Source organism: Pelobates fuscus, chromosome 12, assembly GCF_036172605.1.
Source record: "Pelobates fuscus isolate aPelFus1 chromosome 12, aPelFus1.pri, whole genome shotgun sequence".
NCBI classification, from domain to species: Eukaryota; Metazoa; Chordata; class Amphibia; order Anura; family Pelobatidae; genus Pelobates; species Pelobates fuscus.
Window position 1 is genome coordinate 104907241 of NC_086328.1, and position 23551 is coordinate 104930791.

Sequence of the window (23551 nt, forward strand, 5' to 3'; positions counted from 1 at the left end):
TACATCAGTGATCCTCCACCTATAGATATCTTAGTGATACCCCCATACCTTGTCGGTAAAGATCTCACAGTGATACTCCCTATAAACCCCAGGGTACAGATCTAACAGGGATAACCCTCACAACTCCAGGGGACAGATCTCACAGTGATACCTCCATGGGACAGATATGCCCATACCTCCAGGGTACAGATCTCACAGTGATACCTCGTAAAAACACCAGGGTACTGAACTCACAGTGATACCCCCCATACCATGTTGGTAAAGACCTCACAGTGATACTCCCTCCTGGGTACAAATCACACAGTGATACACCCCCCCCAAGGTAGAGATCTCACAGTGATACACCCCCCCAAGGTAGAGATCTCACAGTGATACACCCCCCCAAAGTAGAGATCTCACAGTGATACTCCCTCCTGGGTACAAATCACACAGTGATACACCCCCCCAAGGTAGAGATCTCACAGTGATACACCCCCCCCCCCCAAGGTAGAGATCTCACAGTGATACACCCCCCCAAGGTAGAGATCTCACAGTGATACAACCCCCCCCCCAAAATTGGGATCTCACAGTGATACACCCCCCCCCCAAGGTAGAGATCTCACAGCGATACACCCCCCCCCCCCCCAAGGTAGAGATCTCACAGCGATACACCCCCCCCCCCCCCCCCAAGGTAGAGATCTCACAGTGATACTCCCTCCTGGGTACAAATCACACAGTGATACTCCCTCCTGGGTACAAATCACACAGTGATACTCCCTCCTGGGTACAAATCACACAGTGATACTCCCTCCTGGGTACAAATCACACAGTGATACTCCCTCCTGGGTACAAATCACACAGTGATACTCCCTCCTGGGTACAAATCACACAGTGATACTCCCTCCTGGGTACAAATCACACAGTGATACTCCCTCCTGGGTACAAATCACACAGTGATACACCTCCCCCCCCCCCCCCCAAGGTAGAGATCTCACAGTGATACACCCCCCCCAAGGTAGAGATCTCACAGTGATACCCCCCCAAGGTAGAGATCTCACAGTGATACCCCCCCAAGGTAGAGATCTCACAGTGATACACCCCCCCAAGGTAGAGATCTCACAGTGATACACCCCCCCAAGGTAGAGATCTCACAGTGATACCCCCCCCCAAGGTAGAGATCTCACAGTGATACACCCCCCCAAGGTAGAGATCTCACAGTGATACCCCCCCAAGGTAGAGATCTCACAGTGATACCCCCCCAAGGTAGAGATCTCACAGTGATACCCCCCCAAGGTAGAGATCTCACAGTGATACCCCCCCAAAGGTAGAGATCTCACAGTGATACCCCCCCAAGGTAGAGATCTCACAGTGATACCCCCCCAAGGTAGAGATCTCACAGTGATACCCCCCCCAAGGTAGAGATCTCACAGTGATACCCCCCCCCAGGTAGAGATCTCACAGTGATACCCCCCCCAAGGTAGAGATCTCACAGTGATACCCCCCCCCCAAGGTAGAGATCTCACAGTGATACCCCCCCCAAGGTAGAGATCTCACAGTGATACCCCCCAATGTAGAGATCTGACAGTGATACCCCCCCCCAAGGTAGAGATCTCACAGTGATACCCCCCCCAAGGTAGAGATCTCACAGTGATACCCCCCCCCCAAGGTAGAGATCTCACAGTGATACCCCCCCAAGGTAGAGATCTCACAGTGATACCCCCCCAAGGTAGAGATCTCACAGTGATACCCCCCCCAAGGTAGAGATCTCACAGTGATACCCCCCAAGGTAGAGATCTCACAGCGATACACCCCCCCCCAAGGTAGAGATCTCACAGTGATACCCCCCCCCCAATGTAGAGATCTCACAGTGATACCACCCCCCCAAGGTAGAGATCTCACAGCGATACACCCCCCCCAAGGTAGAGATCTCACAGTGATACTCCCTCCTGGGTACAAATCACACAGTGATACACCCCCCCAAGGTAGAGATCTCACAGTGATACCCCCCCAAGGTAGAGATCTCACAGTGATACCCCCCCAAGGTAGAGATCTCACAGTGATACCCCCCCAAGGTAGAGATCTCACAGTGATACCCCCCCAAGGTAGAGATCTCACAGTGATACCCCCCCAAGGTAGAGATCTCACAGTGATACCCCCCCAAGGTAGAGATCTCACAGTGATACCCCCCAAGGTAGAGATCTCACAGTGATACCCCCCAAGGTAGAGATCTCACAGTGATACCCCCCCCCCCAAGGTAGAGATCTCACAGTGATACCCCCCCCCCCAAGGTAGAGATCTCACAGTGATACCCCCCCCCCCAAGGTAGAGATCTCACAGTGATACCCCCCCCCCAAGGTAGAGATCTCACAGTGATACCCCCCCCCCCAAGGTAGAGATCTCACAGTGATACCCCCCCCCCAAGGTAGAGATCTCACAGTGATACCCCCCCAAGGTAGAGATCTCACAGTGATACCCCCCCCAGGTAGAGATCTCACAGTGATACCCCCCCCAAGGTAGAGATCTCACAGTGATACCCCCCCCCAAGGTAGAGATCTCACAGTGATACCCCCCCCCAAGGTAGAGATCTCACAGTGATACCCCCCCAGGTAGAGATCTCACATTGATACCCCCCCAAGGTAGAGATCTCACAGTGATACCCCCCCAAGGTAGAGATCTCACAGTGATACCCCCCCAAGGTAGAGATCTCACAGTGATACCCCCCCAAGGTAGAGATCTCACAGTGATACCCCCCCAAGGTAGAGATCTCACAGTGATACCCCCCCCAAGGTAGAGATCTCACAGTGATACCCCCCCCAAGGTAGAGATCTCACAGTGATACCCCCCCCCAAGGTAGAGATCTCACAGTGATACCCCCCCCCAAGGTAGAGATCTCACAGTGATACCCCCCCCCCAGGTAGAGATCTCACAGTGATACCCCCCCCCCAGGTAGAGATCTCACAGTGATACCCCCCCCAAGGTAGAGATCTCACAGTGATACCCCCCCCCCAGGTAGAGATCTCACAGTGATACCCCCCCCCCAGGTAGAGATCTCACAGTGATACCCCCCCCCCAAGGTAGAGATCTCACAGTGATACCCCCCAATGTAGAGATCTCACAGTGATACCCCCCCCCCCCAAGGTAGAGATCTCACAGTGATACCCCCCAAGGTAGAGATCTCACAGTGATACCCCTCAAGGTAGAGATCTCACAGTGATACCCCCCCCAAGGTAGAGATCTCACAGTGATACCCCCCCCCCCCCAAGGTAGAGATCTCACAGTGATACCCCCCCCCAAGGTAGAGATCTCACAGTGATACCCCCCCCCCAAGGTAGAGATCTCACAGTGATACCCCCCCCCAAGGTAGAGATCTCACAGTGATACCCCCCCCCCCAAGGTAGAGATCTCACAGTGATACCCCCCCCCCAAGGTAGAGATCTCACAGTGATACCCCCCCCAAGGTAGAGATCTCACAGTGATACCCCCCCCCAAGGTAGAGATCTCACAGTGATACCCCCCCCAAGGTAGAGATCTCACAGTGATACCCCCCCAAGGTAGAGATCTCACAGTGATACCCCCCCAAGGTAGAGATCTCACAGTGATACCCCCCCAAGGTAGAGATCTCACAGTGATACCCCCCCAAGGTAGAGATCTCACAGTGATACCCCCCCAAGGTAGAGATCTCACAGTGATACCCCCCCAAGGTAGAGATCTCACAGTGATACCCCCCCAAGGTAGAGATCTCACAGTGATACCCCCCCCCAGGTAGAGATCTCACAGTGATACCCCCCCCCAGGTAGAGATCTCACAGTGATACCCCCCCCCCCAAGGTAGAGATCTCACAGTGATACCCCCCAATGTAGAGATCTGACAGTGATACCCCCCCCCCCCAAGGTAGAGATCTCACAGTGATACCCCCCAAGGTAGAGATCTCACAGTGATACCCCCCAAGGTAGAGATCTCACAGTGATACCCCCCAAGGTAGAGATCTCACAGTGATACCCCCCCCCCCAAGGTAGAGATCTCACAGTGATACCCCCCCCCCCCCAAGGTAGAGATCTCACAGTGATACCCCCCCCCCCAAGGTAGAGATCTCACAGTGATACCCCCCCCCAAGGTAGAGATCTCACAGTGATACCCCCCCCCCCCAAGGTAGAGATCTCACAGTGATACCCCCCCCCCAAGGAAGATATCTCACAGTGATACCCCCCCCCAAGGTAGAGATCTCACAGTGATACCCCCCCCCCCCCCAAGGTAGAGATCTCACAGTGATACCCCCCCCAAGGTAGAGATCTCACAGTGATACCCCCCCAAGGTAGAGATCTCACAGTGATACCCCCCCCAAGGTAGAGATCTCACAGTGATACCCCCCCCAAGGTAGAGATCTCACAGTGATACCCCCCCCCAAGGTAGAGATCTCACAGTGATACCCCCCCCCAAGGTAGAGATCTCACAGTGATACCCCCCCAAGGTAGAGATCTCACAGTGATACCCCCCCAAGGTAGAGATCTCACAGTGATACCCCCCCAAGGTAGAGATCTCACAGTGATACCCCCCCAAGGTAGAGATCTCACAGTGATACCCCCCCAAGGTAGAGATCTCACAGTGATACCCCCCCCCCCAAGGTAGAGATCTCACAGTGATACCCCCCCAAGGTAGAGATCTCACAGTGATACCCCCCCAAGGTAGAGATCTCACAGTGATACCCCCCCAAGGTAGAGATCTCACAGTGATACCCCCCCAAGGTAGAGATCTCACAGTGATACCCCCCCAAGGTAGAGATCTCACAGTGATACCCCTAAAAAAAAAAAAAAAAAAACCTGGGTACAGATCTCACAGTGATAACCATATAACCTGCCAGTAAAGATCTCACAGTGATACCCCCATACCCTGTCGGCAAATATATCACAGTGGTACCCCGATACCATGTCGGCAAATATATCACAGTGGTACCCCCTAAAACCCTCTGGGTACAGATCTCACAGTGATACCCCCATTACTCTCTTGGTACAGATCTCTCAGTGATACCCCCCATAACCCTTGTGTACTCACCACTCTGTGTCCTGGAAGCGGGTTGGGTAGACGTGCAAAGTGGAAGAATCAGCAGAAATAGCCAAGAGATGTCCTCTATAGACACCATAGTGACAGGGGAGAGAGGGGTCACTCCACCTGTGTACCCCAAAATCCCTCCCTCTGTGAAACCCAAATATCTGCAATTCAACCCTTCACTAGAAACCCTTCAACTTCCCCCAGAGACCCCCTCACTCTATCCCCAGAGACCCCCAAGCTCTCTCCCTCCAGAGACCCCCAAGCTCTCTCCCTCCAGAGACCCCCAAGCTCTCTCCCTCCAGAGACCCCCAAGCTCTCTCCCTCCAGAGACCCCCAAGCTCTCTCCCTCCAGAGACCTCTCACATTCCTTCCCGGCTCTACGTACAGCACTGACCCCTAATTATCCTATAAAGACCCCCTACCTTCCTCAACTTACACTCCGGATCAGACTAACCCCAGCTCCCCCTCTAGAGACCCCCAGCCAGCCTGTTAGTACTGCTCTCTAAAAACCATTGCTCTCCGTACTAACTCTGATACCCAGTCTCTGCTCTAACCCTGCGTTACTCCTCCCTGGCTGTCCGTGTCCGGCCCCCAGCTAGCAGTCCAGCCTGGCTATCCGTGTCCGGCCCCTTGGAGCAACCCAGCCTGGCTGTCACTCGCTCTATTCTCTCCTCAATCTGTCGGGTTTTGTCCAGTCCCTCCCCCACTTCCCCCCAGGCTGGCTCCCCCCCACCTCATTAACAGGATCAAACTCCCCCCTCCTCCGCCACTCAGCCCTCACTCAACCATAACTCCGTGGGACCCACTCAGCCCTCACTCAAGCTTAACTCCCTGGGACCCACTCAGCCTTCACTCAGCCTTAACTCCCTGGGACCCACTCAGCCCTCACTCAACCATAACTCGCTGGGACCCACTCAGCCCTCACTCAAGCTTAACTCCCTGGGACCCACTCAGCCCTCACTCAGCCTTAACTCCCTGGGACCCACTCAGCCCTCACTCAGCCTTAACTCCCTAGGACACACTCAACCTTAACTCTGAGAACCACTCAACCAAAACTTCCTGGGACCCACTCAGCCCTCACTCAACCATAACTCCCTAGGACCCACTCAGCCCTCACTCCTCGGGACACACTCAACCTTAACTCTGGGAACCACTCAGCCCTCACTCAACCATAATTCTCTGGGACACACTCAGCCCTCACTCAACAGCCATAGACAGCCCTCACTTCAGCCGCCACAACTAGCCTCCACTCACCATCATCCATACAGTCACCCTTATATCTGCAGCTAGCCTCGACTTAGCCAGCCTTTACTCACCTTTGTCTCTGCAGCCAGTCTCTATTACCTTTCACCTGTGCACTCACCTTCACCTACAGCCAAAGATAGCCTTCACTCACCTTCACCTCTGCAGCCAGTTCTCACTCACCTCCACCTCTGCAGCCAGCCTCCACTCAACCTCACCACCACCTCTGCAGCCAGCCCCCACTCACCCTCACCACCACCTCTGCAGCCAGCCTCCACTCACCCTCACCACCACCTCCGCAGCTAGCCTCCACTCACCCTCACCACCACCTCTGCAGCCAGCCTCCACTCACCCTCACCACCACCTCTGCAGCTAGCCTCCACTCACCCTCACCACCACCTCTGCAGCCAGCCTCCACTCTCCTCCACCTCTGCAGCCAGCCTCCACTCTCCTCCACCTCTGCAGCCAGCCTCCACTCACCACCTCTGCTCACCACCACCTCTGCAGCCAGCCTCTACTCACCACCACCTCTGCAGCCAGCCTCTACTCACCACCACCTCTGCAGCCAGCCTCTACTCACCACCACCTCTGCAGCCAGCCTCCACTCTCCTCCACATCTGCAGCCAGCATTCACTCACCCTCACCTCTGCAGTAAGCTTCCACTCACCCTCACCTCTGCAGCCAGCCTCCATTTACATCATATGTCCTCATTCATGCTCTCTATCTATTAAGGTGCCTTTCCCTTATTTTCTTTCCATTTTGCTTTCCTTATCACTTTTGTATCTTGCTGAGTACACTTTGCCATCCTTCCACTTCCCTTTTATTTACATTTACTATCCTTTCTCCCTTGTGATCTCAATTCCTGAGAGCAGCCATTTTGTTCTCTGCCATAATGCCTGCAGTTTCCCCTCTGTGGGGTTGATTTTACTGATGGAGTGTGGGTAAATCTGATTGGTAACTGGAACAGAACCGTGCTTTTAGCTCCGCCCGTTGTCAGGTTTTGACACTCTGCTAAACAGGAAGTAGTCCTCACATTTCTTTATGTGTTATAATGACCACTAGAACATTCAGGAGATAAACAAATATGGTTTTAGACACAGGGAGCTACGTAACTAGACAGATTAGATGAAGTTTTATTTTTGGTGACAGAGCTGCTTTAACCCCTTAAGGATCAAACTTCTGGAATAAAAGGGAATCATGACATGTCAGACATGTCATGTGTCCTTAAGGGGTTAATGACTGTACTTTAGCATAATGTCATTTAGGTCTAATTTGCAATATGGTTAAACTATAGATTTGCAAATCATAAAATAATTCCCTGTGTATTTCTGTAATATTTTGATATGAATCAATATACCTCTGTTTATTGATATGGTTCAACAATGTTTGTGCTGTTTGCAGAGTAAGTAACATGTTACGTGTGAAAATAAATTAAATCTACTGCGGGACTTTCCTATATTGTTTAAATATATTACACCAGTTCCCAACTTTTCAGAATTTTGTGCAACACAAGCACATATTCTAGGAATCCGTTCTTAAACAAGAAAAATCTCATGGCGTTTTTTTCTTCTTTCGTACATGCTTTTGTTATGAATAAAAGGTTTATTTACTAAGAGGAGAATTCTGGTGAAATCAGAATTTATTATAAAATTCAAAGTAAAATTGTTCATAAACCGCCTGATAATGAGAATTTTTCCCAGGGTCACTATTGTGGCCTAAATCTTGCAGTTTCCAACACATATGTTTAGATTGTAAGCGCATTTTGGCAGAGCCCTCATTTCCTACTCTTCCTCTAAGGCTAAGCCAAACATGTTTTTGTTAGAAATAATTGATTTGTCTTGTTTTAGAGCCTTCTCCATCTAAACAAATTTTTAAAAATTGAAATACTGATTCCACTGATCGTTTTAACTCTTGTACAGCGCTATAGAATATGTTGGCACTATAGAGACAACGATAAATAACAATCGAATGAATAACCCCTAGTCACTGGTTGTATAATGATACATACCTTCATTCTCCAGTAATAGTTTGGAAGAATTTTGCTATGATATAATGTCCAAATCGCAAAGTGAGCTGTGTCATGGACGTCTCCAACAAGAATGGAACGGACATCAAGCTTTTAAACAAGACTCAAAGTGTAACAGATTTCTAACACGGGGCGTAGTGTGTAAAGAGTGCGGATTTCCAAAGCTACATAACATTCCGAGCTGGTTTTACATATTTTTTTAAAAAATAATCAATTTCTTATTATTGCAACTAATTTAATGCAGAATTATATCTCTAACAAGCGGTAAGAAAAAAATATATAACATTTTGTGTGAATATTTTTATGTGTGAACATATACAACAAAATTAGTTAATTAAAATTAGTGCGGTCACACATTATGTCGCTATTGATCGTACTTTGGCTTACACTACCCTTGACGTTTTGGTAAAACTCTCCCAGGTAATTTGTGAGGATTGCCCTTGGTATGTTCTTGGGCAGGGTTTATACCTCCAGCCAAGAAGGGGTTAACGACATTATTGGTATATAATGCCTCATTATATCTGGTGTAATTCCCATGCAAAAAGTGGGATGAGTGAGGGGCTCCTTTGTTCGTGTCTGGAAGGGGAGCCATACAGTCTCGTTTTTCTAAGTGTTTTATATACTTTTGTAAAAATCTTCGTAATCCCTTTGTCCTTGTTAATAGCAGCCATAAATCGCCCTTTTCTACTATAGCCTGGACCCTCTTAAGGTTATTGTCTTTTTAACTCATTTTACTCCAGTATCCTAGCAGAAAATGGTTCTCATGGTAAAATGAATTTCTGTTTAATATATATCATATCGACCAAAATATATAATGTATTCGTATGTGTATGACATTTTATCAGCTAACATACTCAGTTTTTATTTCTTAATCAAGCATGCACCTGTATTACCAGTGCCATTCTTTGGCGATCAGGTCTAAACGAGAGAAGAATGAGTAAGATGTTCCCCCAAATTTTGGGCAAGGGTGTCTGGACCTATTGTGTTTTGGATTGTCTTAGAGGGAGGGGTAAGCCAGCTCCTGCCCAGATTTTTACCTTGTGGTCATATGAAGTGTGCAGATTCCCATTTTCTGGTTAAAGCATCTGTTGGTTGGCGTAGGCACATTCTATCCGCCCATACAGATATACAGGTAAAAAGTTGGCAATTTAGCTAAAACTCACCCAAAAAGTTAACTGTGTACCGTAGTACTTTTTAAGCAAAACACTGAAGATGGGGAGGGGAATAACTAACTGTAACAAAACTTAAGCAATGTGATCACAATTAATCTAGTGTGTGAGGGCTTGGAGTGTCCCTTTAATAATATAAACCCACCCAGTATAACTAACTGTAACTTAACCTACACATCACACCTAAGGTGTGGGAGCCTGGATTGTCCCTTTAGTAATATAAACCCACTCATTATAACTAACTGTCAGCTAACCTACACAGTGCACTTACCATGTGTTGGAGCCTGGAGTGTCCCTTTAATAATATAAACCCACCCAGTAAAACTAACTGTAACCTAACCTACACAGTGCACCTAATGTATGGGGGGCCTGGAGTGTCCCTTTAATATAAAAAAAAAACCCCACAAAGTATAACTAACTAACCTAACTTACACAGTACATTTAACATGTGTAGGAGCCTGGAGTGTCCCTTTAATAATATAGACCCACCCAGTGTAAGTAACTGTAACCTAATCTGCATAGTGCACGTAAAGTGTGTGCAAATTTAGAGTGTCCCTTTCATCATAAAAACCAACCCAGCATAAATAACTGTAACCTAGATTTTTGTTCTAACTAGACAATTATTCTCTAAATAAACTCAGTTCATTATTTAGTAAATACACCTTTTGTTATAGAAGCAGGACTTATTATTTCTACTTATAAAATGTGTAACATGCAATACAGAAATCCAGTATTGTGAGTTTATTACTCAAATTTAACAAAACACTTTTTTTTTTTTTTTACTATACAAAAAAAAAAAAAAAAAAGAGAGCGAGAAAAAACCCCTAAACAAGTGTATAAATAAGCCTGTGATTCGGGAAGCATGGAACAGTTTATCCCTGTAATTGGCAATCGGAGGACGTGGTCCAGTCATTTTCCCAGGCTGGTGTAAAGGTTGACGGAGAGAATGACGACTCCCCCAAAACAGCTGTTTATTGTCTAGAGGCCGGCGGGTGTCTGGGGAATTACCCAAAATAACCGGCCACAAACCTTATTTTCACTGGGCCTTCATGCAATTACTCGCTGACAAATATATTCCGCTGCTCAGAGATACAAGGTGCTCATGTTAGTTGAGGCCACAAGTCATCTCTTAATATATAAGAACAAGTTACTCACTGGAAAATACTAAAATATAAATAATAACCTGTCTGTAACATTAACCTGCAATCCCTGGCTGCAGGGGGTGCTCTATATACTGCGTGATTATGGGGTAAGGCGGGTTATTACCCAGAATCCCTGGCTGCAGGGAGCGCTCTGTATAGTGTGTTCTTCTGGGGTAAGGCGGGTTATTACCCAAAATCCCTGGCTGCAGGGGGTGCTCTATATACTGCGTGATTATGGGGTAAGGAGGGTTATTACCCAGAATCCCTGGCTGCAGGGGGCGCTCTGTATAGTGTGTTCTTCTGGGGTAAGGCGGGTTATTACCCAAAATCCCTGGCTGCAGGGGGAGCTCTGTATGCTGTGTGATTATGGGGTAAGGCGGGTTATTACCCAAAAGCCCTGGGTGCAGGGGGAGCTCTGTATACTGTGTGATTATGGGGTAAGGCAGGTTATTATCCAAAAGCCTTGGGTGCAGGGGGAGCTCTGTATACGGTGTGATTATTGGGTAATGCGGGTTATTACCCAGAATCCCTGGCTGCAGGGGGCGCTCTGTATACGGTGTGATTATGGGGTAAGGCGGGTTATTACCCAGAATCCCTGGCTGCAGGGGGAGCTCTGTATACTGTGTGATTATGGGGTAAGGCAGGTTATTATCCAAAAGCCTTGGGTGCAGGGGGCGCTCTGTATACTGTGTGATTATTGGGTAATGCGGGTTATTACCCAGAATCCCTGGCTGCAGGGGGCGCTCTGTATACGGTGTGATTATGGGGTAAGGCGGGTTATTACCCAGAATCCCTGGCTGCAGGGGGAGCTCTGTATACTGTGTGATTATGGGGTAAGGCAGGTTATTATCCAAAAGCCTTGGGTGCAGGGGGCGCTCTGTATACTGTGTGATTATTGGGTAATGCGGGTTATTACCCAGAATCCCTGGCTGCAGGGGGCGCTCTGTATATGGTGTGATTATGGGGTAAGGCGGGTTATTACCCAGAATCCCTGGCTGCAGGGGGAGCTCTGTATACTGTGTTATTATGGGGTAAGGCGGGTTATTACCCAGAATCCCTGGCTGCAGGGGAGCTCTGTATACTGTGTGAATAAGGGGTAAGGCGGGTTATTACCCAGAATCCGTGGCTGCAGGGGGAGCTCTGTATACTGTGTGATTATGGGGTAAGGCGGGTTATTACCCAGAATCCCTGGCTGCAGGGGGAGCTCTGTATACTGTGTGAATATGGGGTAAGGCAGGTTATTACCCAGAATCCCTGGCTGCAGGGGGAGCTCTGTATGCTGTGTGATTATGGGGTAAGGCGGGTTATTACCCAGAATCCCTGGCTGCAGGGGGAGCTCTGTATACTGTGTGATTATGGGGTAAGGCGGGTTATTACCCAGAATCCCTGGCTGCAGGGGGACGCTCTGTATACGGTGTGATTATGGGGTGAGGACGGTTATTACCCAGACTACTGAGAAGAAGGGGGAGCTCTGTTTAATAGGGTAAGGTGGGCCATTACTCAGTTTATATGAGGGGTAGGCAACCTTTGAACTTGTTGTGGACTACATCTCACCTGATGCTTTTCCAGAATTATGGGAAATGTAATCCACCACTGGTTTATAAGTGACATTTTTCACAAATAAAACAATCCCCAAAGGTAATACAAATACTGGCAGCAATAGGCTCTATAGAAGATGTTGCTATAGAAGATGCGGACAAGCCATTAAACTGTAAAAACTACAATATCCAGTTTATTATACCACAAAGAGAACATCGCCATCTTGTGGAAACCAAGTATAGCACATCTTCTGACTTCTAACAGTAGAATGGACAGGATTTTTTTGTATTGTCCTGATAGGACAAGTAAATCATTTTAACTACAATAATCATAATGTTCTTGAATTCATTCTACCCTTTAATGCCGTCACAATAAATATTAAATTTGCCTATCCCCTTGATAAGAAGTGTTATAATTTTGGGGATTGTATGACCGGATACCCATTTCTTAATGGATTTACATCTACCTAAGCAAAGAGAATCAGACACATTGAGGGAACACTATCTTCATATACATGTGTATATAGACCAGACCAGGCCACTTTTCAGAATTAAATGTAAATATCTAAACCAGCACTGGCGCATTCCATCATCTAAGTAGGGCTGCCCAAAACGAAGATATTATAGCACAAATGTATTCAGTAAAGTTTAAAGCATTATTATTGAATCTTATTCTGCTATTTTGGTTTAAAAATGTGAAATTCACTTTAAATCCGAAAATTAAAAATACCAACCAGGTGATTAGCATTGTTTATGATGGTACACTATAAAATCAAAGAGCCGCCTCCATCAACACACACACACGCACACAGGACTCTGTGTTTTTGTCCATCTGTCTGTGTTCAGTGCCCGGACGCGTACTGTTAGTCCTGATCACTGCGTTAAGTCTGTAAACACCGCGCAGTCTACGGCGAGATTGCTCTGTAACTGTTGCACAAAAATGTTTGCAGTGTCATGGCTCCCATTGCCAATGGTGATTAGGGTAATTTGCAAAAGAAATCGGTAATTAATAAATGTAATTTGCCATTCTCCACGTCGTGTATACAATTGGTAAGGAAACATATGATACAATCCTGGTATGAATGAGGTAACAAGATGCTCTATTAACACTGGATGTCCAACAAAGTGCGTTAGTGGGGTATTTCAAGCTTCCGCTACTGAATGAGCAGAACTTTTCATAGTTGCGCAGGATCCAAGATAGGGGCAGATAAATGTTAACGCACACAGTGGGCTCATAATGAATTACAGAGCTGTGCAGGGACACATTCTGCAAGAGCTAAAGAGACACTCCACTGCCCAAATACAAAATTATGTATTTTTACAAGGGGACTATATCTAAAAACAGCTTGCAAAACCTGCAGTTCTCTTGTCTGCTGCCTTTTCTAGCTCTCCCCTTCTAACCCTGCCTAGACTTTCTGTGGCTGTCCAATCAGAAACTTCCAAGTACAGCTCAATGAGAAGTCTTTGTATGTTAGGTATTCGGGCAATTGCTGCCTCTTGAGATAAGCTGCATTGAGCAGTCGAAACCAGGAAGTAACATTACTTGTTGTCTGCTTGAAAACCTGGGGGGTGTAACCAAGTTAATTTATAAAAGGGTCAATTTCTATTGAAATCTGCACTTTTTGCAAAATAAAAAATCGAGGACACTCACATAAAGCTTTTCAGCAAGCTCAGGTTGTTTAAGGATCTGGAGTGACCCTTTAAGGAAAAACAAACTTTCAGCAAGGTGAACAAGTAACCAGAGTATGAATTATTGAAATCTGATTGCGATATACGCACAACCTTGCCCACTGCATGACTTGTACCTCTGTTCAGTGGACCAAGAGAGATCGTTTGCACCAGAATAATCAAGATTTACCAAATTTAACATTGGAAGGGAAACCTGGTGCAGGCACAGCTCATGTTATTAAAAGGTGAGATTTTCCAAGAGTCACATTTTACCTCCCAGCAGCCCTTTGAAACAAGGTCACAATTTAGACTCACCTGACTCTTTTAACCTCTCCTTCTCAGATTGGAAATGCATAGCTTCATTGGTGACTATTTTGAGTCTTCACAAGTCATAAACAAAAGAATAAAACAAAACAGAAAAAGTTCTGGTTTTGAAAGAGAAGTTCTTTCCCCACCAAAAAAAAGTCGCTTTTTATTTATGATAATTTTTTCTTTTTTTTTTTTTTAAAGTAAACAAAAACACACAGAGACATTGTGTAAACATATTTATTTTTAGCCTGCATTGTGCAAAAATTGCCTCCAGCATCTGGTCCCAATGGGAGCAGCTTGGAGGGGGTTAATGGTTTATGTTTTGTTTTTTCAGTTTTCAGACAGCAGCCAGACCATCATTGCCTCCTTCACATCTCCTTCTTAAAACAGTTCTAACTGCCCTGTATTATTGCATCACAGAAGCTATGAAGCACCAGAATTAGATAATATTTTGGGCAAACATTGCTGACCCTTATGGGGCGGTTTGGATCCAGGAACACGCTCCCATGAATCTTTGCAATGCCTGGAGGTTCCTACAGTGATGCATTAGACTACTCTGGCACTGAAGTGATAAGGAAATGAAAGCATAAACAGTTAATAAATAATGTAAAAAAAAAAAATTGAAAGAAAACACTTTCTGTGCATTTGTGTTGCGATATATAAAGGGACCTCTCTTGACCTTTTGTTCACGGACAAAATAATACTGACAAAGAAAAAACAAAACAACAAAAAAAGTGACTTTCTACAACAATAGCCTCGCACAATAAAATGTAAAAATATATATATGTATGCATATATATTTTTTTTTGTTTTAGCAAATAAGTGAAGATATGCCATCTAAGCGAAATGTCAATACATTGTAATAGACGGTCTAGACATTTTTATGTTGATCCAGTAACATGATAGGCATTAAGTTCTGCGCAGTTTTCACGGCGGGCGAATAAAGAAGCTTTATAATAAGCTGTGCAGTATTCCCGCTTAACTTCTTTGTATAAAAGAATGGAATAAGTCAGAACCCAAACTATAAAAGAGCATTCTAGAGGATATTGTACACAGAGTGTGTCTAGTTCTGCTCATCCCACTAGATGTGACCAACGATCCCAGAAGCCTCGCAAAGGACAGCCTCTCCCGTGGCGCTGCAAATTTCTTGTACGTTAATGGGTTTTCCGTTTTGTGATCAGATGTTAATTCCTTTAATTAGAGAGCTTTCTAAAGTGATATTAAACTCCTGAAGAGTCTGTAACACGCGGATTAACGAGTTCACCAACGTATGGTCCTTAATTAAAGCCGTGTCCTCGTACATTTGTGCTATGATGGGACAATCCGCGAGCAAGGCAATCCAGTGGTGCAAATAGTGATCCCTGAAATAGAGAGGGGGAAACAAAGGGTTAATCACGGGTCCGGTTAGTTTTGCTACACGACCCCTAAATTACGGCCGCAGAAATGGCTGCACTGATGCTATATTCTCCCTTCGGTATGAAGATGTTTATAGCATAAAGGACTCCATTTCCCATTATGCTCAGACAGTGGCTTACTGTGGATGATGTGAGTTATTGTTTAGAAACCCAAATTAGTCTTATTTCAGAGAATTACAAAATGTATTCTCTAATAACTCTAAGTAAGAAGGGACGCTAATTTTGGGCCATAGTTTGAAATGCACTTTGAATTCTCACTTCAGAGAATAACCCTGTTAGTGAAGAAACAGATTAGATTCATAATATAAAGAAACACGCATTATAAAGAAAATATTCATGTGTAATGTTAAAGTGTTCCTCTAAATGTTTAAACTGTTGAATCTACTTTTAAAAGGACCACTAAGTCACCCAGACCATGTCATCTCAATGAAGTGGTTTGTGTGCAGAGGTCCTGCCATTTTAAACATGCAATGTGAAACAAATGGTAATGTTTACATACCCATGTTTTAAATCCACCTCTAAAGTCGATATTCCTGATGGCCACTAGAGGTGCTTTCTCCCCAGAACAAAGTAAAACTTGGTCATGCAATTAAATGCAGATAGCAGTGTTTGACTGGAGGCATGCAGCATTAAATTGGCTGTGCGGGGCAAGTTTCAATTCACTTTATTTAACATCATTTTTACAGAGGAGAGTGGGTGGCAGTGCTGGAAACCTATATTCCCAGAATAATGATTTCACTTTAAAGGAAAAATAAGCAAGTTAATCACACCCGTTTTCCAGTTCCGTTCCAGTCTCAGCACTGCAGCCTAACGGATGATCTCGGGCTGTGAGATCGGGCTGTGTTCAGCCAATAAGATGCTGCTCATTGAGACAATGTTTCTTTATGAGAAGACGAACATAAAGACTTTCAATCACTGAAAGTTTTTACAAGGAAGTGTCTCTAGTGTCTGATCGACAGCCACAGGAGGATTCCTTAGCGATCAATACAATCATCGCCATTCCTTGGAGATTGTAAGATGTCATTTCACCAAAGAAAGTTAAAGAGTTAGTTGTAGTAAGTAAAGGGAGAACAAAAACCACACTTTCTATGGCGCCTTGTCAAAAGGTACGCTGGCAAAGAATCTTGGGAAATATAGCTCCCAAACACTTGCAGCGCAACGGTGAGTGATTTTCAGAGGCTTAGATTAATAAAACAAACTCCACGCACTTTTCCTTTGGCAAGGGGATAATTAGTAGGAGATAGTTTGAGAACTTAAGTCTGCCGTTGAGCAATGTTTGGGGTATCATTGCACAATACACAGCCCAGCATCAGCACAGAATTCAGGAGACAATCAGGGATCAATCTGAAAAGCAGACTCACCGGGCCCCTAAGCACACAAACATCTGAAATTTGCCATCCTTTCCAATATTTCGTGGGGTGTTGTTTATGGCAGTGATAAAGCGACAGAACTTGCGAGCCCTTTTCTGCCAATCTTCCTCGGTGCCCAGCTCACTCAGCTCCAGGGAATCATAATGCATGTGTGCTTTTTCTGCCAATAAATCATATGATAAAGTCACTTAGTGCACCCATACAGCAATCACTATGTATCCCTACAACTCAGTATATTTTGCTTTGAAACACCATAAACACTTTAATATCAGAATAAATATGAAAAAGAAAAATTCTTACTGTATAAATCAGCAGATTTTGTGATCCACACATACAAGCCAGCCCTCCCAAAACCCCAGCTGGCAAACCAATTAGTGGAATGGATTTTGACTTTTTTTTTCTGCTGTTTGTGTCAGTAAGAGGTAGAATCGGTCTTTGGGTTTGTGTGCTCTCATAGTTTCCTGCACTAAATACTGCTATTAAATACATTTTATAACTCACTCATCCACGGCCTTATTCAATATGTTTGCATAAACATTTCAAATGATCATATAGAATATTTAATTTTTTTAAAATATTTTGAAGAAAATATAAAATAGTATTCAGTTTATTTTTGAATATACATTTTATTGATTTTTACAGTCAATAACAAATAAATCAACTGTGTCTATAAATAAGTATATATTATCTTTACTCCCAATGTGCATTGATTCTTATGATCTCCACAAAATACAATTATCTAAGGATTATAAATTCTTATTGAAATAATGCGTGTGTGGGGTAGGGGAGCTGGTATACTGTCCCCGACACCGCTATGAGTTGGAGGGCAGGAGATATCACATTATGGTTATTGATTACGGCTATCAATTTGCACAGGATGTGGGTGTAAATTCACAGTCCTAATGTCAGTACAGACAGTTACTTAATGCACCCGTTGACTGCGGTGAGCTTCACTGCATGATGTGTCTGACACATCTCTTTAAATAGATGTCGGCCTCCATATGAGTGTTCTTTATAATCCCCCAATCCCATCAATGTATGTTAATCGCAAGGCAATAAAATCTGCAGCCGTTACACCATGTGGAGTCCCCGAGCACGTCAATTAGAGTGCAAGCTCTGTGAAACATTGTTTCCTTTCCCTGTTTGCGTACAGTTCCCTTAGTATTCCCCTGGGTGTATCTCATACAGTTTCCGGTGAGGCTGCTGGGAAATGCAATATAATGGTCCATTCAGCTTACCTAAGAAATCCCAGATGAAGACACTTTTGAAGAGGCGTGGGGATTTGAAACCGTGCTGAAATACTTGCTCCAGTGCAGAGACCAGTCCATTCTCTCCACACAGCAGCAGGGTCAGGCTGCCTCTCTGCAAAATAAAGGAACACTGGCGAGTCTAGCAGTCTAATAGGTGTCAGAGATTGCTACAAGAATACAAACAGAGCATCTTCTGTAGCTAAACGACCCCAGATCCATGGGTTCCCTAAAAATGCTGAAATATTGCTCATTTCCCATTACAGCAGAATGACAACAACACCGATCACTCCAGCTAAAGGTCTAAGATGACAAGTTGCAGTTGGGGGTTCTAATTCTTCTTTCACTCTGGTTTCTTTACACACATTAGGGGCAAAATATGTGGGTACAAGATGCCACAGATGTCTTTAAACACAGTGCTATAAAGATGAAAGCTTCTTTAAAGGGGCATTATGTTGCATTGTGTAGGTTTAAATTATACAGATTTTTGGATTTTATTTTAATCTCCTTAAGATTTCTGTTTTAAACACCAATTTGTTTTTTTGCCATAGGCTGACCACACCTGCTCCCAACCTGCAATATTTCGCATTACAAGTAAAAAGGACTACAGGTCCCAGAAACCCTCGGTGCGCTCAGGAAGTACATATATAGAGTGCTATAGATAGTAATGACTGTCCAAGTCATTTCCTAGTTTGAGAGGCTGCAATGCCTTAGAATTTGCAGCATATTCAAACGTATTTTTAATATTTTTCCGTGTTTGTATTTGCATCATTTTTAATGCACTATAACTAAAGTGCTTTCATCTGTTGCTCTATTGTTTGCGCTGAGGTTTTGGGCAGATTCGGCTAATGCTGATAATATTGACTGTAACGGCACAGGACACTTTGGTAGATATTATGAATCGGCATACTATACCTCTTTCTCTGGTTTGTGGAAGTGCTTGACAATGCCATTCACAGCCTCACCAATCGCCTCTTGGATTTGACCTGTATTTAACTCTGTAAGAGAATATTGGATAAGATGTAACGTACGATAAAGAAAGAAACTGAGGGTTTCAGGTGGAAGAAGAAATTTAAAAAAGAGACGTAAGGTGTCTGTCTGTCTGTGATTCCTGCAGTAACAGCAAACTGTAAAATATGACTGTTACCAATTGGGGGAAGACGGGATGCAAGATGTGTGCTTTACGTTAAGATTTGATTAGAGTAGAGTAGATTTGAGCAGTGCCTCTTATTGCTTGGGAACCAAGCCTGGATCTTTAAACATGATTTGCATTGATGCCATTCAAAGATCATTCTGTGCACTGGGCTTAAAAGCAAAATAGCAAAGTGTGAAAATTCCCTTTTTTTTTTTTCACTCAGATATTTTGGTCTTACAATAGCAATTCTCTTGTCAAGTATCAGCAAATCCCAATTTAGTGAATAGATCCCAATACAGAAGATAATAGACTAAAACCAACAACAGGACACAACTCTTTTTCTGGTGCGAATATTTAGATGCAATCCGAAGAATGCTATTTTTACTATAAGGTACACAGTGTACAGATACAGGAATTTGCTTTGCAGAGAAACTAGCAGAGCCTGACTTAATAGGTGAGAGGAGGAACACTTGGCATAAGCTGCACGTCTGCTCTGAGCAGGAAACAGTCTAAAACAAATAATGGTTTATTCATTAAAGTGGGAATTGTAACGAAATCAAATTAGAATAGTTAAAATGGAAAATCCTTGGTAATGTTTTCACAGTTTGGCTATTTTGGTTTAAAAGTTGAAATTTGTGCTTTTCGATAAAAAACAAATAAACTATGTTTGTTGGACCAATTGACAATCCTACAATCTGTGCATTTTGCCCTTTAAATCGGGCGCTCGGCTTACTTGGCCTGCTGCTTGGCGAGATTGCTACGAGCCTGCGGATCATGCTGGGAGAGTGCTGCAATGGTGGCGTTCGGCAATATCGCTCTTCGGTCTCAGTGTTTGGTGTCAGTAAATCGCCAACCAAAACTCTTTCCAAACTTCCATCATCCATCCCTTTCCCCAACCACCGACCACATGGAAACCTGGAAACAGAGAAAAATGATTTCCAATTATTTTCAGCCTCCGACGCAGGCGGTGGAAAACGACATTTACACTTGTACACGTATCTGCGCAAACTTGTGGGAAACCGCACAGGCACACAGTGTAAAAATCTATGGTTATAGAAAGAAATATTCAGTGTAAACACTTTGTTTTATTAGATAAAAATACGTAATATGAAATATATTTTTTATTTATGCAGCATTGTATCTTTTAAATCAACTGAGATACACTTTACAGAATCATTTAAAACCATTCTATGTGAAACCATGTGTGTGTGTGTGTGTGTGTGTGTGTGCGCATGCTTTTTAAGACTTTACATGCCTTGGTTAGACATACGAAGCTTAAAATGTAACAAATGTCATGTATTTGAGAACATACTGGGGGAAGTAATTTCCCTTGCACTCTTTATTTCTTGTGTACAGGGATAAGGATGGTGCTCTACACAAAGTTAAATAAGTTAGCATCTCACTTGTAAGTGTGTCCCGTTATCTCATTGCGAACCATGACGTGTTCTACCAGCCACTTGGCGTAGAGCCCGGAGTTGTCATGTCCAATCTGCGCGGTCGTCAGCTTTCCAAGATTCTGGCACTGAGCGGTAAAGACACGAACACGAGACAATGTAAATCCTGCTCAAGCTCTGCCGTAAAACTAATCCCGGAGCGCAGTAATGGGATTAAGTGCTTAGTGGCCACTGTTTAGAACAGTAACCGGGTTTGTCGTTTTTCTAGTTTGTTTTTTATACATCATTAGTGTGTATTTAAGAAATTGATTGAGCAAAAAAATAAAAACCGTTTTCTTTGGCATGACAACCTTAATCATGCTATAATGTAGGGATCGACCGATTTTCGGTCTGGCCGATATTCTGTATTATCAGCAATATCGGTATCGGTGATTATCGATATAGCCGATAATGCAGACCAGGGCCGCCATCAGGGTCCTGTGGGGCCCAGCACACTCTTATTTTCCCAGCAGCTCCCCTGTCTAACTCTCGCGAGTCCCGCGGGTTACCATGAGTTGGACAGGGGAGCTGCTGGAAAGGGAAGTAAGAGTGTGCTGGGCCACACAGGACCACCGCAGGCCCCCCAGGGAATGCCATTTCCCCCCTCTCCCTGACCAGGTAAGAAGCAGGGAGGGGGGACTAAAACAAAATGTAAAAAAATGAAATATTAAAAAATTAATTAAAAAATTCCTCCCCCCGTTTTATACACATTACATACCTACACCTACACACACACACACACACACACACACACACACACACACTACACAAACACACACTGCATCTACTACACAAACACTACATTCACTATACATCCACTACACTGCATTCAGTATACATACACTCAGGGCCGGCGCTACCAGCTAGGCAGCCACCTAGGGCGCCTAGGAGCGCCGGCCCCCCTCATGCTGCAGCCGCCCGAGCGCTCTGTAGAGAGCCTCAGGCGGCTGCAGCTTTGCCCGGGCTGGTGCGCCCATGAGGGCGCACCGCCCGGGCGCAGCATGAGGAGAGGGGCTGACAGGAGGGAAGGGCTCAGTGCTCCCTCCTGTGACTCCCTCACTGTAGCGTGACCGAGCCCTGTATGGTCCACGGGTACAGGGAGCATCTGTCTCCTGCACCCGGCCAGACTGACACTGAGTCCGGCTGGGTACAGGAAACAAAAGCTCCCTGTACCCGTGGACCATACAGAGCTCGGCCACGCTACAAGGGGAGGGGGGAGAAATACATTGACAGGGAGGGGGGGGGGGGGAGAGAACGAAATTGACAGGGAGGGGAATTGACGGGGGAGAGAGGGACAAGGGAGGGAGAGGGGGGAGATTGACATCCATCACACACACACACAATCACACACAATGCACCCCTTACACACAAAGACAATGCACCCCTTGCACACAGAAAAACACACAATGCATTACACACACACAAGCAATGCAACACTTACACTCAATGCATCTCTTACACACACTCAATGCACCCCTTACAGACACACACACTGCATCCCGTACATACACAGAAATACACCTTGCAGCCCTTACACATACAAACACAGATTCATACAATGCATTCCTTACACACATATCAGGACATCCCCTACACACTCCACCCCCTGTGAACAAACTCATTGGTGGAACATGAAGGTGGACCCTGAGCTGTGTAAAGGGCCCTCAAAAAATGGAGCTGCTTCCCGTTCTCCCAGAACATTGATTTTTGTGACCACAGTTACAAACAGCCTCCAGAGAGCCTGTTCTACACTAGACCAGTGGAGCCAGACTGCAGCTAGTGACCATCATCAGCGTCATCTGGTTGTAAGTAGGCAATCTAGTATATTATTAGTGACACTAATCTCTAATTTACCTCACATTAAAGAAACACTATAGTCCCCAGAACCACTGCAGCTTAATGTAGTGGTTCTGGTGTCTATAGCCTGTCCCTGCAGGCCTTTTAATGTAAACACGGCGGCACTGCAGCATTGGCGTTAGTTAATGGCAGATCATATGGGTGGGGCGGCAAACTTTACGTTTGCCTAGGGCGGCAAAAATCCTTGCACTGGCCCTGCACACACTACACAAACACACACTGCATTCACTAATCAAATACTCTCACTGCATCCACTACACACACACACACACACACACACATATATATATTCTTAAAAACATAAAAAATTCTGACTGGCACGTATATTTTGTGCATTTACCTTAATAAAAAAATAAATAAATAATAAACATGCTCAGTTAACAGTAGATTTGTGTAGAAATAGTTTATTTTTTCAAAATGGTAAATGTACAGAATATCAGTATTGGTTAGTTATCAACTATCGGCCTGAAAGTTCACAGATTATCACCTCTAAAAAAATCAATAGTCGGTCGATCCCTACTATAATGCATAATACGTGTTCTGTGCTTAAAAACTAGGAAATAACGGTCCTACCCAGTGAGGGAATCTGTAAATGCAAATCCTATATATAAAATCAGCTGACGTCCAATAAGTTTCAGCCACATCACTCAAGCCTGGGGGGAGAGAGGTGTCACACCCTATAAGGATCTCATAGAGGCCTGAGATGGCTATCTGGCATTTGCAGGCTGGGGTAAAGCATCAGTGTAATTAGATGCGGATATTTTTAAAGGGATTCAATGAGACTTGTCCTATGGCATCTCACTTGTTCTGAAAACACAGATTTAAGCAAACGTCTAATTTAAGAAATAGGATTTTAATATCAACATGCCCGGAATTTGCAGTATTTTAATAAAAGTCATAGACAGTTTTCTGATATCAATCAAAATAAGGAAGTCCAGGTTTTATTGATTAAAATATAGTTGGCCAATTCCTTTG

At 44.9% G+C, this 23551-nt stretch overlaps 2 protein-coding genes across 5 annotated transcripts in view; both read right to left on the minus strand.

Moving 5' to 3' along the window:
• SCUBE2 (signal peptide, CUB domain and EGF like domain containing 2) overlaps positions 1-5220 on the minus strand; it is a 105997-nt gene extending 100777 nt beyond the window's left edge. For all 3 annotated transcript variants that reach the window (XM_063438857.1, XM_063438856.1, XM_063438855.1), the window contains exon 1: positions 5029-5220. In XM_063438857.1, the coding sequence (XP_063294927.1) occupies positions 5029-5116 (88 nt within the window). In that variant the 5' untranslated portion in view covers positions 5117-5220. The remainder of the gene's footprint in view (positions 1-5028) is intronic.
• A 9120-nt stretch (positions 5221-14340) lies between these two features.
• DENND5A (DENN domain containing 5A) overlaps positions 14341-23551 on the minus strand; it is a 42997-nt gene continuing 33786 nt past the window's right edge. For both annotated transcript variants that reach the window (XM_063438153.1, XM_063438152.1), the window contains 6 exons: positions 20690-20808; positions 20020-20201; positions 19067-19149; positions 18143-18266; positions 16896-17064; positions 14341-15480 (listed from right to left, as the gene is read on the minus strand). In XM_063438153.1, the coding sequence (XP_063294223.1) occupies positions 15297-15480; positions 16896-17064; positions 18143-18266; positions 19067-19149; positions 20020-20201; positions 20690-20808 (861 nt within the window). In that variant the 3' untranslated portion in view covers positions 14341-15296. The remainder of the gene's footprint in view (positions 15481-16895; positions 17065-18142; positions 18267-19066; positions 19150-20019; positions 20202-20689; positions 20809-23551) is intronic.